At 39.5% G+C, this 18,606-nt stretch overlaps 1 protein-coding gene across 32 annotated transcripts in view; it reads right to left on the bottom strand.

The window, feature by feature from the left end:
- Positions 1–18,606, bottom strand: part of TLK2 (tousled like kinase 2) — a 165,293-nt gene that overhangs the window by 47,507 nt on the left and 99,180 nt on the right. For 31 of the 32 annotated variants that reach the window (XM_077972341.1, XM_077972323.1, XM_077972338.1 and 28 more), the window contains 4 exons: positions 16,238–16,333; positions 14,868–14,960; positions 8,348–8,458; positions 3,914–4,050 (listed from right to left, as the gene is read on the bottom strand). In XM_077972341.1, the coding sequence (XP_077828467.1) occupies positions 3,914–4,050; positions 8,348–8,458; positions 14,868–14,960; positions 16,238–16,333 (437 nt within the window). The remainder of the gene's footprint in view (positions 1–3,913; positions 4,051–8,347; positions 8,459–14,867; positions 14,961–16,237; positions 16,334–18,606) is intronic. The other variant, XM_077972334.1, reaches the window with a different exon arrangement.

Below are 18,606 nucleotides of genomic sequence, written 5' to 3'. Positions count from 1 at the left end.
AACAACATGTCAATACCCCAGATGGCTTTGTTGTTGTTGTTTTTTTTTTTTTTTTGAGACGAAGTCTCGCTCTGTCACCCAGGCTGGAGTGCAGTGGCGTGATCTCAGCTCACTGCAACTTCCACCTCCCAGGTTCAAGCAATTCTCCTGTCTCAGCCTCCCGGGTAGCTGGGACTACAAGCGCATGCCACCATGCCCGGCTAATTTTTGTATTTTTAGTAGAGATGGGGTTTCCCCATGTTGGCCAGGCTGGTCTCGAACTGCTGACCTTAGGATATCCACCCACCTCGGCCTCCCACACTGCTGGGATTACAGGCATGAGCCACCATGACCAGCCAGATGAGATTTTTAAAGATTCCCAGCATTTCATATATTCTGTACAAACTAGGAGCTGTGAAATGGTATACAATACCTAAAGATCTAATGTTTATAAAATCAACAAAATGAATGACTTTGTTATGGATCATATGACTGAGAATCAGATGGTTTGACATAAATTGCTTTAAAACGGATACTGGTTGGGAGGACAAGGTGGGTGAATCACTTGAGGTCAGGAGTTCAAGACCAGCCTGGCCAACATGGCAAAACCCTGTCTCTACTAAAAATACAAAAATTCACCGGGCATAGTGGTGGGCGCCTGTAATCCCAACTACTGAGGAGGCTGAGGCAGGAGAATCACTTGAACTCGGGAGGCGGAGGTTGCAGTGAGCCGAGATCGTGCCATTGCACTGCAGCCTGGGTAACAGAGTAAGGCTCTGTCTCAAAATAAAATAAATAAAATGGATACTGGAACTTGTCACACTTCAGAAATACCTGAACTGGCATTACAATGCTGTAAGCTTTAATTTCTTCCTCTAATTACATGCATCTTAAATGATCACAATTTTGTACATAGGTCAAATCTCCCCCCCGCCCCCGCTTTTTTTTTTTTGAGACAGGGTCTCGCTCTGTCACCCAGCCTGGAGTGCAGTGGCACAATCTTGGCCTCACTGCAACCTCTGCCTCCCATGTTCAAGCAATTCTCCTGCCTCAGCCTCCCAAGTAGCTGGGATTACAGGCGTGTGTCACCATGCCCAGCTAATTTTTGTATTTTTAGTAGAGACAAGGTTTCATCATGTTGGCCAGGCTGGTCTCAAACTCCTGGCCTCAAATGGTCCGCCCATCTCAGTCTCTCAAAGTGCTGGGATTACAGGTGTGAGCCACCACGTCCGGCCAAATCCCATTACTTTAATTTTGTTTATTTCAACATAAAGTCTTAGTGAATAATTTTTATTGCCTTGCCATGGACTGTTTGAGACTTCTTTAAACAAAAAGTGGTGCACTGAATAACATTAACATTTAGTATTTAACATTACTTTCTCAGAAGTATAAAATAAGTTATTTTTTCAACAGATTCAAACATACTGTGGAAAGCAAAAATTACTAAACTGGCCAAAAAATATTACAAATCTGATATAAATTTCCTATTAGACAACGAATCTTCTGTTTTAGGAAATTAAAGATCACTCAAAAAAAGAACCAGGGAACAAAAAGAACAACAACAACAAAACGGTGTTAAGGGTCCTATTGAGGTTATATATCATTATCTGATTCATTTTTTAAATGCCTTTAGGTTTGTCTCTTCCCATAAAACCTAGTATTGCTGCTAGTGTACAGCTACTTCACCCACCAAATTACTTCACACGTCTTGGAGTTTCTCATGTGCAGAACTGTCATCTCTGAGGTTATTAGATATAGCCTTTTACAACTGGAGAATTTCAATTTCTATACTGAAGGAAATTAATTTATTAAAGCAAAATTTCAGGAACTAAAACACCTATAATTAATAGACATCAGCCAGAAACAGCTTTCCAAGAGAAGACATAGATTTCTTGCCATTTATATGGCTTAAAACAGCAAAACAGTGCTATCCACCTACAGTGAACAGTCCTACTTAGGGATTTCATTTACATAGTCTCACTTCCTCTGATTTGATGGCTCTACAGCAAAGTCATCATTTTGTACTCTACCATACAGATTTCCAGACCCTCATGGGCATCAAGTTGCTTTTAGAATATGAGATAAAATATTGCTACTATCAGCAGTAAGTTCAATCACTTCTTTTTGTTTTGTTTTGTTTTGAGACAGGGTCTGGCTCTGTCGTCCAGGCTAAAGGACAGTGGTGCAATTCTCGGCTCACTGCACCACTCACTGCATCACTCACCTCTCCTCCTGGGCCCAAGTCATCCTCCCACCTCAGCCTCCCAAGTAGCTGGGACCACTGGTGAGGGCCACCACACCCAGCTAATTTTTGTATATTTTTAGAGACAGGGTTTCATAACGTTGCCCAGGCTGGTCTTGAACTCCTGGGCTCAATTGATCCACCCACTTCAGCCTCCCAAAGTGCTGGGATTACAGGCATGAGCCACAGCGCCCAGCCATAAGCACTTCTTAAAACTAATTACATCTCTATACAAACTCACCATCTTTCCTGAATCAAAATCTAAAAAGACTGCCATCTAAATAGTAGCCACTGACAGGGCTGCTCAGAGCCACTACCACTACTAGAAGTCAGTGTAAGCATTAGGTGGCTTTGGCCACTATGTGGATCTTAAGTTTTATCTTCTTCTGATTCCATTTTAACAAATTTGGAAACTGGATGGTATGTCACTTCCAGGGCAACTTGCATTTCTTACCCAGGATGTTATAAACAGGTATCATACCTCCATGTAACCGCTGTTTATATTGCCCTGATACCTCTGCTATCACCAGCCACCTATGCTTAAGAATGCAGAGTGAATGCTGCTCTAAATGTCTGGTGCTGGCCTAAGAAAAGTCTGTGCTTTCCTTTCAAGGTATTCTTTGACTTGAAAGCCTCTTCACACACCAAAATATACATACATGAGGAACAATCATGAAGCAAAAACATGCTTAATCTAAGTTGGAGGTTAATGTTTCACACATAAAACAAGGACTACTAACATGTAATTCAGAGGTGAGTTTTAACAATTATTATAAATAGCATCAATATTTGTATTTTCTTTCACGCATAAGTTTCTTATTTGTCTCATTATTACTCAAAAGTAGTCATATGATTTCCAATTCATACTCAACAAGCTATTTCAGCAAAAAAACACAGGAAGGAAGGAAAGGCAGTCTATAGAACCTTCCGATTCATCATGACCTGGAGATTAAAAAAAAAAGATACACCAAAAGGTACTGCAATCTGAAGATATCTATATACATTTAAAGATCTAAGCTAATGGTAGCTAGTCACACAGTTGGAATTTGAGGATTTTAAATGTTAATTCCCTCCTTGGAATAAATACCTAAATGCTTCAAATCAAAAGTTATGACAAAGACACTGAATGTTCAAGATTCCAAGCTGCAGACAGGCACACGCAATGGGGTTGGTCACCACTGCCTTCCAGGAAGTGCCTCTCTGATGACTGGACACTGTCTCCTTAAATAATCCCAGGAACATGTCCTATAAAGTTCTTCAATGGTTTTATTCTGCTTTATACCTAAACTTAACTCAGGAAATTCTTTCTCAGGTCCTTTCACATTTCATTTTTCTATGGATCCACAATAAATGCTCAACAGACTCTTAATGAAAATTCATTATATAATTAGAAAGATAGAAAGTCAGACCCTAGGTTTTTCTTCCTTAGCTTCAGCAATTCTGATTCTTTTAAGTTTTAATGCAGAACTCATTCTTTATTTTCTGGAACTTTTTGTATTCCTGATTTTACTTGTGTCATTTTTTTTCAGGACTTCACTTCATTCGATACATTTCTTTACACATGTGGTGACTAAAAAACTAACTGAAAAGATGACTACCAATACTAGGATTATTAATGACTACAATTACAGAAAACCAAAAAAATCCAAACGAACTTTTCAATTCTCCATTTAATCATAACAATTCACTTACTTGATAAGATTCTGAAAAGCATAACCATCTGTCCACTGTTCAGTAAATGAGGCCCCATGTCGGACAGTAGTAAAGTGGCCCAATCTCAAGCGGTCTTGCATGCTCTTATCTCTACATGCCATCTTCTCTTGTTTTGACTTAGGGGAAACAGACAAAAAAAGGAATTCAATACCAATTAGCATGGATAAAGATACTTCTTAGAAACTAAAACTAAAACATTTAACATTATCAGGAAACATACTGTTGAAAACCGTATGCTTTCTCATAACAGTCAATAATGACTCCTTGGATGACTTACTATTCCTATTCAAACAAAGTAAACAAGAGAGAACAATGAAACAACTGCAGGTTCTTCCTTGGTAAAGCTTTCCCAATCTGTCTATGTGTGTGCGTGTGTGTTTTTTTTTTAAAAGACAGAGTCTTGCTCTATCACCCAGATTGGAGGGCAGAGCCATGATCTCGGCTCACTGCAACCTCTGCTTCCCAGGTTTAAGCGGTTCTCCTGCCTCAGACTCCTGAGTAGCTGGGACTACAGGTGCACGCCACCACACCCGGATAATTTTTATTTTTATTTTTTTGAGACAAGGTCTCACTCTGTTGCCCAAGCTGGAGTGCAGTGGTGCGATCTCAGCTCACTGCAACCTCCACCTCCTGGGTTCAAGTGATTCTTCTGCCTCAGTCTTCCAAGTAGCTGGGACTACAGGCACATGCCACCATGCCCAGCTAATTTTTGTATTTTTAGCAGAGATGGGGATTCACTATGTTGACCAGGCTGGTCTCCAACTCCTGACCTCGTGAGTCGCCTGCCTCAGCCTCCCAAAGTGCTGAGATTACAGGCATGAGCCACCATGCTTGGCCAATTTTTCTATTTTTTAGTAGAGACTGGGTTTTGCCACGTTGGCCACACTGGTCTTGAACTCCTGGCCTCAAGTGATCAGCCCACCTCCATCTCCCAAAGTGCAGAGATTACAGGCCTGAGCCACCATGTCCAGCCTGCCTAGGTGTTTTTAATCTTAAGAGTTCAGCATCTCACATTTGGGCCACATCAATGCCTAGCTCTTAAGCTGTTTCCCTATTTTCTGTTTCTTCTCTCATCTTTTCCAGAGAACTACTGACAATTCATCTTCTCAGAACACCACTTTGCACACTTCCAGTTTGATGTTCCAAATCTTCCATGGGTCTCTGCTACCAAACTTTGGATCCAAACAAGAAAAGCTCCTCCATGCGCTAGAAGATTATATCTGCCTCCCTGCAGAATTCTTACTCCAGAACACCTTATATACTCCTGATTCCTGAGAACATCATTTATTGAACATAGGTTTATTTAAAAACAATTATACGTCATGAACTGTAAGAATGTTAAGTACAGAACATAGAAAAAAACTGGTGTTCACAGCCTAGAGAGGCGGGGGGTTATAACCACTAAATATATTAATTGGTAATTCTAAGTACAAACTGTGGTAAAGAATTCAAAGGAAAAGAATAAAGTACTGTGAGAGATGATACCATGGGATAAACGTCCTTGAGATGCCCTATTTTCAACTGACAGGCAATTTATAGCTGCAGTTTTCCATGCCCAGAACACATTCTTCCTCTTCTTTATAGCTTTCTCCAATTAGTCTCCTGCCCTTGATTTATTTTAGTGAATTTCTTTTCTTTCTTTCTTCTTCTTCTTTTTTTTTTTAAGAGACAGGGTCTCACTCTGTTGCCCAGGCTGGAGTGCAGCAGTGCAATCACAGCTTACTACAGCCTCCAACTCCTGGCTCCAGTGATCCTCCCACCTCAGCCTCCTGAGTAGCTAGGACTACAGGTGTGTGCCACCACACCCAACCAATTTTAGTGAATTCTTAGTAAGTGCACTGCTCACCTGAATAGGTTTCCTTATATATGTGAATGTATCTCATTCTCCCACCCTCATGTAGACTGTTACCCTCTGATGGCAGAACTGTGTCTTTTGTTTCTTAGATTCATGCAAACTGTTCTATTATGAGAAATTCATTCTCTTTTTTATTACTAAGTAGTATTCCACTGTATGACCATATCATAATTCGTATATACAGTCACTTGTTAAGAGACACCTAGGATGTTTCCGCTTTTTGGCTATGAATAAAATTGCCATGAATATTCTCATACAAGTACTTTTATGGACATTTGCTTTCTTCTGTTTTTAAAAATAAAATGGTCTCATTGTGCTGCCCAGGCTAGTCTCAAACTCCTGGGTTCAAGTGAACCTCGTGCCTGAGCCTCCCAAAGTGCTGGGATTACAGGTGTAAGTCACCATGCCCGGCCAACATTTACTTTCATTTGTCTTGGGTAAATGCCAGGAGAGGAACTGCTGGATCACAGGATTTAGTGCATATTTATCTCAAATAGACAAATTGTCCAAAAACCTTCTGAAGTGGCTGTAATATTTTACATTTCTACTGGTGTAAGAAATCAGGCTGTCCCCTATCTTCACCAACCCTTGGATCTGTCAGGTTTTTTTAACTTCTAGTCATTCTACTGAGTATGTAGTACTATCTCACACTAGTTTTACGTTGAATTTTCCTGATGGATAAAGCCATTGAGCATGTTTTCATGCTTGCCATTTGCATATTTTTATATACTCTTTTTTTTGTAAACTATCTGCTCAAGTCTCCTGCTCATGTTTAATGAGTTGCCTTTTTATGATTAAGTTATTACGAAAGATAATATTGTACTCTATGATTGCATTTTCATTTGTGTGGTTTTTTTTGGCTTGTTTTTGTTTTGAGATGGTCTCAGTCTACCACCTAGGCTGGAGTGAAATGGCATGATCTCAGGCTCACTGCAATCTCTGATTTCAAGTTCAAGTGATTCTCGTGTCTCAGCCTCCAGAGTAGCTAAGATTACAGGCGCATGCCACCACACCTGCCCACTTTTTGTATTTTTAGTAGAGACGGGGTTTCATTCACCATGTTGGTCAGGCTGGTCTCAAACTCTTGACCTCAAGTGATCCGCCCTCATTGGCCTCCCAAAGTGCTGGGATTACAGGCATGAGCCACCACACCCTGCCCATTTATGCTTCTTTATATTGCATCATGGTGTAGCAGATACTCAATAAACATTCCCTACTTAGAAAGTCAGTAAGTAGGTACTACAATTTCAGCTCTTTTGGAAACAAATTTAAATTTTGTTATGTACTACTCCTAGCAAATAGAAAGTTCTGTTTTCCTGTGAGAACTCAGAGACAGCGTTATGTTTACTTTTTGTAGTATGCTATTTAGAGTTTAGTACAACTGGCTGAATCTATGCTGATTTCCAGAAGTATTCTAAAACTTCAAAGAAATTATCTGGATTAGCATATATTTTATTTTTTCTCACTCTCAGAAAAAATTTTAAAAAGTGATTTCTCTTCTATAAAGTTGATTAATGAGTCAAAGAATGAAACAAAATTTTCCCCAGTATCTTCGGCCTCAATAAAATAATCCATTCACTTTTACTGAGACAGTGTTTACTGTCTTTTTAACAACATTCCAAAGATTTCAAGAAAATAAATCCCCAGTATATCTCAAACCTCTAGTTTGTTCTTGTAATATTGTCATTAGGAAGTATAGCCTTCTTAAAACTTCTAAGAAATAGGCCGGGCACAGAGATGAGCGCCTGTAAACAGAGCAGTTTGGGAGGCCGAGACAGGCGGATCACTTGAGGTGAGGAATTCAAAACCAGCCTGGCCAACATGGCGAAACCCTATATAAAAATACAAAAATTGGCCAGGCATGGTGGCGCATGCCTGTAAACCCAGCTACTCAGGAGGCTGAGGCAGGAGAATCGCTTGAACCCAGGAGGCAACGGCTACAGTGGGCTGAGATCATGCTACTCTACTCCAGCCTGGATGAGACTCAGTCTCAAAAAAAAAAAAACAAAAAACAAAAAAAACTTCTAATAGTTACTAATAACTACTAACAGAGATAAGTGACAACTAACCAATGAATATAATAAAGGGGACATCAGCCAATTAAGTAATCATATACAAGTATATGACAACTTTAATTTTTTAATGCACAAAGCATTTAATTATCACATTATTATATACATAAGTTACTCTAAATGCCATCTCTGAAACAAAAATGCAACTATTGTTAATGATTCTAATAGTAATAGGATACTCACATCAATTGATAGAATGAATATAAGAATTTAGGAGAGCAATACCCCAAATAAACTCAACTAGGACAAGCTGTCCCTGTTCAATATCACACTCAAAGCAATGCACAGCAACAAAGCATATCCCAAATTAACACTCTGGATGCTTGGTCTGGTGTCCATGCAAGGAAAAAATTCTAATTGTCAAATCATGTTCCTAAAAAGCTCTACTTTTAAATATTTTCATCTCAAGTAAAGAATAAAAAGACACACAATGACACACATTGAGTATCTTAGGACACAGAGTTTAGGCCAACATTATTCACTGACCTTTTCTATAAGGAGTTTCTTGCTCATTGTCACACATCTATTTAATCGTTCCTTGTATTTCTCTAGCATCTTTTGCTGTTCATCAATCTGCCGTCTCAAATCACAGTTGGCCTTCAATGAGAAAAAAATTTTTAATTAGCTCCAAGGAAGAAGATTAACAGAAAAGCAGTTTCTAGGGAGAGAAAAAAAAATCATTTCTATACGTTGTTCTATCAAAAGCAAAATTAAAGTTCAAACAGGTAAGAAGTAACTATGTCTTAGAAAAAGTAAATAATTCATTCCTTTATTCTCTCATAATATATCATCTATTTGTAAATGATAAATTGAATAACTAAGTTCAGCATGTTTTTCTACCGATCATATTTTGCTCCTGCCAATAACCAGTTACAGCTAATCTTGTAATCACAAACACCTAAGCGATCGCAAAATAATAATTTAAAAAATGTTAAGGCTGGGAATAATGGCTCACGCGTGCAATCCTAGCACTTTGGGAGGCCGAGGCGGGCAGATGACTCGAGGTCAGGAGTTCAAGATGAGCCTGGCCTACATGGTCAAACCCCATCTCTAATAAAAATTTAAAAATCAGCCAGGCATGGTGGCAGGAGCCTGTAATTCCAGCTACTTGGGAGGCTGAGGCGGGAGAATCACTTGAACCCAAAGGCGACGGTTGCAGTGAGCCGAGATTGCGCCACTGCACTCCAGCCTAGGTGACAGAATAAGACTCTTATCTCAAAAAAAAAAAAAAAAAAACTAAACTACAATGAATGTTTAAAATACAAAGAGTGATTAAGCACGTACAAAAAAATTACTGAATTTTATGTTTGCTTTGTTCTTTTTCTAGTCTTATTTAAGAAATATAAATTTGCATAAATGTTCCTCACCAGAGAAGCTAGGCACGCCCATGCCCACAAAAGACAGAACAAACAAACAAGGTCCTGATTCAAGAATGCCAGAATGTAAATATACAGCTAATTTAGCTGTGGTCAGAAGCCTACAGTGTGGACTAAAAACTTAAAGTCTCCTGCAATAACAGAGAAGGAAAGAACCACTAACCCAAGGACGAATTTGACTTGTAAGTCCTGAATTTATTCCTTTTGTGTTTAAAAAAAAAAAAAAAAAAAAAAAGATCTCAGCTCTTCTAGCAAATAATATTACCTCATAAAAACTCACTTAAATTATGAAAAAGAAAACCCTGTTATGTGTTTCTAAAATAAAAGCACAAACAGAAGATATTACACGATACTCAATTTTTGAGACTTTGTAGCTTCATTAAAATGTTTTATCATTTTTTCTTTTGTATAATATAGCTTCATTTTAAAAGTAACCCATGGGAAACAGCTTCTGTCGCCAAATGTTTCTCCTCTCCTTATCAGCATAATTTCTTCCTGTTAGTTTTTGTACAGAACCATATTATCAAAGGCAGAGTGTAACTACATTTGGGTAAGTGTGATTACCAAATTCATACTAAGAAATCTACAAAGCAAAGATCATTTAATGTTTATGGAAAACCCAGTCTATTAATAAGGTGAGTGTTCCCTTGAAATCTATAATCAAATGTATGAAATCAGTCAACCTCTTGGCAGTTATTTAAAATGTTAAGAATTTTAAGTTTTTGTGGCTTCTGACACTAATGTCTTCAAGGAGTTCATGTTTAAAGTAACAGCTGGCCGGGCGCGGTGGCTCAAGCCTGTAATCCCAGCACTTTGGGAGACGGAGACGGGTGGATCACGAGGTCAAGAGATCGAGACCATCCTGGCTAACACGGTGAAACCCCGTCTCTACTAAAAAACACAAAAAAACTAGACGGGCGAGGTGGCGGGCGCCTGTAGTCCCAGCTACTCGGGAGGCTGAGGCAGGAGAATGGCGTAAACCCGGGAGGCGGAGCTTGCAGTGAGCTGAGATCCGGCCACTGCACTCCAGCCTGGGCGACAGAGTGAGACTCCGTCTCAACAAAAGAAAAAAAAAAAAAAGTAACAGCTGGTGGCTGGCACGCGTGGCTCATGCCTATAATCCCAGCACTCTGGGAGGCCAAGGCAGGAGCATTGCTTGAGCCCAGGAGTTCAGCCTTGGCAACATGGCAAAACGCTATCTCTATAAAATTTTGAAAATTAGCCATGTGTGGTGGCACATGCCTCTGATGCCAGCTATTCGGGAGGCCGAGGATTGCTTGAGCCTGGGAGGTCGAGGCTGCAGTAAGCTGTGATTGCACCACAGCACTCCAGCTTGGGAGACAGAGCAAGACAGTTTCCTCTTTTTTTAAATTAAAAAAAAAAAAAAAAAAAAAAAAAGCAGCTGGCTAGTAGCCCCCAATGCAGCCATACCCAACATCTTACTAAAATGGCAAAATTCAGTGACTGACACCTGAAAGAATATACAAGACATGTAGTCTTTCCTCCACTGTCGATTCTCTAGATCTTCTAGAAGCACAAGTTCTAATCAACCTAAAAACAACGCAGCTGCCCTCTGTGTCTTCCTTTTTTATTTACCTACTCCTTTAATACTGCTCTACATACAAATAAAGACTGCAACTGTCTGAAGACGATGGAGTAGAAGGGGCAGTGGTGAGTGAAGGAAACATATTGCTTCTTAGAAAACATAAGCAAATGTTTTTTTAAAACTCCTAAAGCAGTACCCACGTTAGGATTCAAGTTTTTCTCATACTCTGTCATCTCAATCTTAAAGAGTTAGATGATGGAGAAAGGCACACCCACAATTCTTTCTCAGTCCGGCAGAGCTTCTCTGTACAAAACCCTGACAGATACTGGAATTTGGCAAAGAGCTTTTTACACCCACAAACCATTTCATTATAAATCTTCGATGGCAATTCAACCAGCACCCAAATGAATAAAAACAGGAATAAGAGCAACTCCACGCAAGTATACATATCTGAACAATGAAAAACAGAACACAGTGCTGAGACTACGTGTGGGTCTTCTCATTCAAAGATGGAGAAAAGGAAATAAAAATAACAATAGTAAATAAAAACAACAAAAAAATTAGGTCCAAGGAATACAGAAAATCAGCTTGAAAACACCCATAGAAATCAAAAGAACATTTTAGAATTCTTGTCATATTTCATAAAATGCAAAAAGACATGATATCTAGGAAATAAGAACCAAAAACCCTAGAGAATATACAGGATGGGATAAGAAAGTATATTACATGAGGGGAAAAAAGCAGGGAAATTTAAAATGTAAATAATAGGCCTGGCACAGTGGTTCGCGTCTGTTATCCCAGCACTTTGGGAGGCCAAGGCAGGAGGACTGCTTGAGCCCAAGAGTTCAAGACCAGCCTGGGCAACATAGTGAGACCCTGTTCCTACAAAAAATAAAAAAATTAGCCAAGCACAGTGGCACGTGCCGGTAGTCCCAGCTATTCAGGAGGCTGAAGTGAGAGGACTGGTTGAGCCTGGGAGATGAAGGCTGCAGTGAGCCGTGACAGTGCCACTGCACTCCAGCCTGGGCGACAGCAAGATACTGTCTCAAAAAATAAAAATATAAACAATAAAATCAAAATTCACATGAGCTGCAGTAAATGCCAGAAATACTGCACTCCAGCCTGGGCGACAGCAAGATACTGTCTCAAAAAATAAAAATATAAACAATAAAATCAAAATTCACATGAGCTGCAGTAAATGCCAGAAATATACAGAAGACAGTGTTTAATGAGATTCAGAAGTAAGAGGCAATCACATTAAAATGAGACATAACATGTTAGAAATAAAGGAGAGAAATCAGAGATTCAAGCTAAGAGCCAAGAAGAAACCAATATGAAGAGGGATAAAAGCATAGTTAGACATAATCACGCATTTTCTAAATAAAAATATATAAACCCACATATAGATACACCCTGGGGTAATATTTAACAAATTATGGTGTTTCCTGCTTTGGTCATGAACTTCTCTGAAATACTAAATGCTTGAAAAACTGAAGGAGAGACAGAGAGAGAGAATGTGTGTGTTATATTTGAGAGGCAGAATGAACAAAACAAAGGGTTATGATACAAAAATCCTGCACACAGTGTTGTCTTTTCATGGGAGGGCAAAAGAGAGAATTCTCAGGTCTGCAAGGCACAGAAAATTTAATACTGACAAATCCTTGCTGAAAAATAATCACTTAAAAATGTATCACCATCAACAGATAAAACAAAAACTATAAATAAAAAAAAACTGTTGATAAGCTTTGAAATCAGTTGAAGAAACAAGTCTAACAATGACTACAAATTTGGTAATAAAGCTGTCTCTGCCTACACTCTAGACATAAGAACTTAGTATCATATAAAGTAGCAAAAATGATAATTTAATAATAATAATATAAGCCGAGCGCAGTGACTCACACCTGTAATCCCAGCACTTTGGCAGGACAAGGCGGGCCGATCACTGCAGGTCAGGAGTTTGAGACCAGCATGGCCAACATGGCAAAAACCCATCTCTATTAAAAATACAAAAACAGGCCAGGCATTGTGGTGCATGCCTGTAATCCCAGCTACTTGGGAGGCTGAGGTAGGAGAATCACTTGAACCTACAGAGGCAGAGGTTGCAGTGAGCCAAGATCACGCCACTACACTCTAGCATGGGTTAAAAAGTGAGACTCTGTCTCAAAAAATAAATTAACTAACAATAATATAAACAGCCAAATGCAGTGGCACATGCCTATAGTCCCAGCTACCTGGGAGGCTGAGGTGGGAGGATCACTTCAGGTGGGGATTGGGGAGGGCACAGCTTGCAAGACTGTGCCACTGCACTCCGGCCTGGGTGACAGAGTGAGACCCTGTCTCAAAATAAATATATAAAATTAATAATAATATAAACACACTAGACTTTACTAATAAAGGCCAGACTTAGTTTAGTTATGTGCTGAATTCCAGGTTTTATATAAAAAGGAGTCAAACTACACTATTTTACCCTACGTTTTTATTAATTACAGAAATATAATACAAGTAAAAAAATTTTGGAGGTCAGATCATCATGAGTACAATGACTTTTATTATCTTTATTATTAAACATATACCTTTATTCAAACAAAATTGTACCCGAAGCCTAATAAGAAAGACTGACAAAGGCAAGGCCGCGGATCCCCACCTCGCTGTGTCACGGTAGCCCTGGAGGTTTCAGGACCCTAAAGAGGCAGATTAACTACCACATTAGCACAAATATGTTTAATAATAAAGATTATTTATGTAATGTATATATTACATATGTATATGTATACATATACATATTATTTATGTAATACATTATGTAATGTATTACAAAAAAGATTATGTAATGTATACATTACATATGTGTATATATATGTAATATGTATATATGTATGTATACATATATACATATGTATACATACACACACACATATACGTATCTCTCTCTCTCTCTCTCTCTCTCTACTTCAAACAGCTCAAAAAAATTACTGAAAAAAAAAAAATGTACCAAATGTTTAATCCCAATTAATGGAATTATGAGTGACATATTTTTCTGTATTTGGTAAAGAGCATGTATAATCTTTTTTTTTTTTTTTTTTTTTTTTTTTGAGGCAGGGTGTTGCTCTGTTGTCCAGGCTAGAGTGCAGCGGCACGATCTTGGCTCACTGCAGCCTAGAGTTCCTGGGCTCAAGCATCTTCCCACCTCAGGCTCCCAGTAGCTGGGACCACAGGCACACCACCATGCCTGGCAAATTTTATATTCTTTTGTAGAAATGGGGTCTTGCTGTGTCGTGCAGGCTGGTCTCAAACCCCTGGTGGCAAGCAATCCTACTGCCTCAGCCTCCCAAACTGGCAGGTATGAGCCACCATGCCCGGTCCTTTTTCTTATTTTTTTCTTGAGACAAAGTATCACTCTGTCGCCCAGGCTGGAATGCAGTGGCGCGATCTTGGATCACTGCAACCTCCACCTCCCAGGCTCAAGTGATTCTCCTGCCTCGGCCTCCCAAGTAGCCGGGACTACAGCCGCTTGCCACCATACCAGGATAATGTTTTATATTTTTTAGCAGAGACAGGGTTTCTTTCCACCACGTTGGCCAGGCTGATCTCAAACTCTTGACCTCAAGTGATCCACCTGCCTCGGCCTCCCAAAGTGCTGGGATTACAGGTGTGAATCACCATGTCCAGCCCTTTTTACTTTTTTAAAAGTATGAGCCAAAAGGCAAAATGGGCTAAAAAGTCCTTTTGAAATAACTTATAAAATTCAACAATATTTAAAAAGCTTCACTGGAATGGGAAAACAACACTTTATACTTATTCCCACGGTTCTAGATGAAATATAACACTCCACATATCTATTCCTCCAGTATAAATTCAATCATTAAATATACTACAGTATAAGATTTCCAATTTAAAGGTAGTGTTTAGAATGTAGGAACCGGGTTCCTACTCGGATTCCCTCAATTAAAGAAAAATACCCAAATGTTCATTATTTCATTTTGTTATTTGGCTATAGTAACTACTACTATGACATGTACATAATACAAATATACATAACAAATGGTGCTTGCTATAAAATCTCTTACCACATTTTAATACTTACTCTTAATAAATCATCTATTCTTCCCTCCTTCTTCTCTAAGTCAGAATTCTTACTGTTTTCTAGTGCAGATATTTTTTCTATTGTGAGGTCGGACTACAGAGACAAAGGTAAAACAAATTTAGGATTAGTCTCAACATGTTATATGTCATCACACTCTTCTCATTACCTTTCTCGGAGGGGTGGGAAAAAAGCACTTGCTCACACAAATGGCCTAGAATCACATGGCTCAAGAAATGAAATCTGCTTGTCTCATCTCATTCTTCAAGTCCTCTGCTGGGTTTCCTATGTCCCACTACACCTACACTTCAAACACATGTTAATTCTGGAATCAAATGTATGAATTCTCACTACTGTGCACCGAACAATGTAGAAACATGTTACTCCAGTAATGAAACTAACTTTGAATAGAAAAGGATCTCATAGGAGACTTGACCCAAATGTCTAAGGAACAAATGCGCCATCTGGTGGAAACACAGAGCAATCAGAAGGGAAGAGAAGAAGCTACCTGAGTGCTCAACTATCTAACTGAACTGTACAAGAGCTGGTGGTGACTTAGATAAAATTCAAATGTGCTCCAGGGAGTTGTATAGTTCTTGAGATTTAAGAAATTCTCCTAGATTGCCAACCATCCTGTCTTGAAGGTAATATATATAGTATCAAAAGAGGCTTCAAGAAAACTCAGTATACTCAAAACTACAAAATGGAAGCTATAGCCACCATCCTTTGCAGATATAATCCTCAAATGTTCAGAATACTCCCTAAATTAAAGAGTTTCTGAACATAATTTAAGGAGTAAGCCATGTTGGTATCTCACATCTGAGAGAAGTTTAGCCAGGTAAAAATAAGTAAGCAGGAAAAGGAATACATTAACTACTTTCATAAATTAGGGAATTAACATTTATTGAAAACCTGCTACAAGTACACTACTAAGAAACACTTTGTATACACTGTCTGAGATCATGAGAACCAACCACATTTTCACAGATGCTTTGTACTAAGAAAAACTGAGGCCCAGGACAGAATCTGAACTTAGGCCACAGTGCCAGAATCTGAACTGAGGCCTTCAAAGTGGAGGTACTTTTCTTCTGTGGAATACTGCAGGAAAAAAAAAAAAAAAAAAAAAAAAGTGTGCACTTTCCTTAACGCCATGCTTTAGCATAAGCATTTCTGCTACAATACACCAGAAGAGTAAAGAAAAGTTAAAGCATCTTCCAAAGGACTTTAAACACCCATAATGCAAGTTCTGAATATAATACACACAAATAATGAGGTGGTCAGAGAAGACAGAGAAGAATCACAGACTACACAGGTTAGCACTTATTCCTACACAGCAGTTATGTCCCTCACTTGATTATCGATCACCAACCTACCTGGGTCTGTCTGTGCTGGATGGAGATCTGTTTTTGGGAGCTGCAGGAATGCTCTGTGTTGCCAGATCCTGTAGATGAGGGACTGTTTTGCTGAGCCTACAATAAAGGTGCATTACCAATTACAGGAAAGTTTGGCATCTTCTTCCACAAACACTTGTATTAATGCAAACAACTCCATAATTTATATCTCCACAATACAAACCCTTCTTATGAAAGTGAGAAGTCAGGGCCATGTGGCCAAGAAGAAAGTAAAACAATTCAAATATGAGACAAAGGGCTGGACATGGTAGTTGATACCAAGCTCCTGTAAACAGGTTTAAAGTATCAAATGCTTACAAATGAATTTTTAAAATACGAAAATTAGAAAAAAAAGTTATTCCTGTAATAACTTGACTTTTTCACTTGTATTTTCATATGCTTTAGTCAGAAAAGGGGAGTGACGCATCCAGTGCACAGGGGATGCACATAAAGGACTGCAAACCACTATTCAGAATAGACTCCTAAACACAAACATTCAGGTTAATTACATTATATCCTCAAAAGTACCTTTTTTTTTTTCGATACAGATTTAGCCAGGCGTGGTAGCCAGGCGTGGTGGCGGGCACCTGTAGTCCCAGCTACTTGGGAGGCTGAGGCAGGAGAATGGCATGAACCCAGGAGGCAGAGCTTGCAGTGAGCCAAGATCGCACCACTGCACTCCAGCCTGGGTGACAGAGCAAGACTCTGTCCTGTAAGTGTAATTATTAGTTTCATTTTACAGATAAATAAAATAAAAATCAGAGATATTAAGGACCTATGTGGGTTCACAGAGCTAGTAGGTGGAGGAACCAGAATTGGGGGTTGTGTCCACAATAACTGCTCTCAATGACCACGGTAGACTGTTACCACCAGCCTGTGAGCAAACTAGCACTTCCTATACACAATTTCATTGAAGGCTCACAGCAGCCTTATCAGGCAGCATTATTAATGCCATTTTAATGTATCCATTCAATGACTATGTATTAAGTACTCCCTATGTCTATGTCTAAGCACTGTGCTAGGTGCTAGGTGCACATGGCCAAGAGAAACCATAGACCCAGTCCTTACTCTGCCTTAATGAAGCTTACAATCCAAAAGAAGATTTACTAAACACTTAGCAAATATTTGTTGAAAGAAACTGTTGAACAAACAATCATATAATAAATACACAATCACAATTAGGATTAAGTGCTAAAAGAGCATGTAACAAGGCAGATAACCTAATCTAGAGGGTCAGGGATAAACCCTTTTTAAAAAAAGTTTATGATTTGAGGCTGAGCACAGTGGCTCATGCCTGTAATCCTAGCACTTTGGGAGGCCGAGGCAGGTGGATGACCTGAGGTCAGGAATTCAAGACCAGCCTGGCCAACATGGTGAAACACCATTTCTACTGGAAATACAAAAAATTAGCCGGGTGCAGTGGCATGTGGCTGTAATCCCAGCTACTCAAGAGGCTGAGGCAGGAGAATCGCTTGAACCTGGGAGGCGGAGCTTGCAGTGAGCCAAGACTGTGTCACTGCACTCCAGCCTGGGCAACAGAGCAAGACCTGTCTCAAAAAAAAAAAAAAAAAGTTTATGATTTGAGGCTGGGTGCAGTGGCTCAGGCCTATAATCCCAGCACTTTGGGAGGCCAAGGCGGGTGGATCAGCTAAGGTCAGAAGTTGAGGATCAACCTGGCCAACATGGTGAAACCTCATCTCTACTAAAAATAAATAAATAAATAATAAGCTGGGTGTGGTGGTGGGCACCTGTAATCCCAGCTACTTGGGAGGCTGGGGCAGGAGAATCACTTGAGCCCAGGAGGTGGAGGTTGCAGTGAGTTGAGATCACGCCATTGCACTCTAGACTGGGTGACAGAGCAAGACTCCATCTTGCGGTGGGGGTCGCTAGGGGAGCGCCAGGTCTATATGATTCCAAATAACTAAAAATGTTCTCTACTCAAGAATGCAGCAAACCCTCTTTTCTTACTAATTAAGGGTCATCATTATGAATCTCAAGTATTATAATGCACTAGGATACAAGCATTCTTTCCTTCAGTTATCATTTGATTGCTCTTACAATACTCTCCCCTTTTACAATGTGTTTCTATACAAATGACTGCTTGAACTATATTTATAATAAGAGCCGATAAGAATCAAATGATTAGACCAGGTGTAGTGGCTCACGCCTGTAATGCCAGCACTTTGGGAGGCCGAGGTGGGCAGATCACGAAGTCAGGAGTTCAAGACCAGCCTGGCCAACATGGTGAAACCCCGTCTCTACTAAAACTACAAAAAAAAAATAATAATCCAGGCATGGGGGCAGGCACCTATAATTCTAGCTACTCGGGAGGCTGAGGCAGAACTGTTTTA

The sequence above is a fragment of the Macaca mulatta genome, chromosome 16 (assembly GCF_049350105.2).
Source record: "Macaca mulatta isolate MMU2019108-1 chromosome 16, T2T-MMU8v2.0, whole genome shotgun sequence".
In the NCBI taxonomy this organism is placed as follows: Eukaryota; Metazoa; Chordata; class Mammalia; order Primates; family Cercopithecidae; genus Macaca; species Macaca mulatta.
Note: the sequence above shows the minus strand (reverse complement) of the source record. Positions and strands in the feature narration are given on the sequence as shown.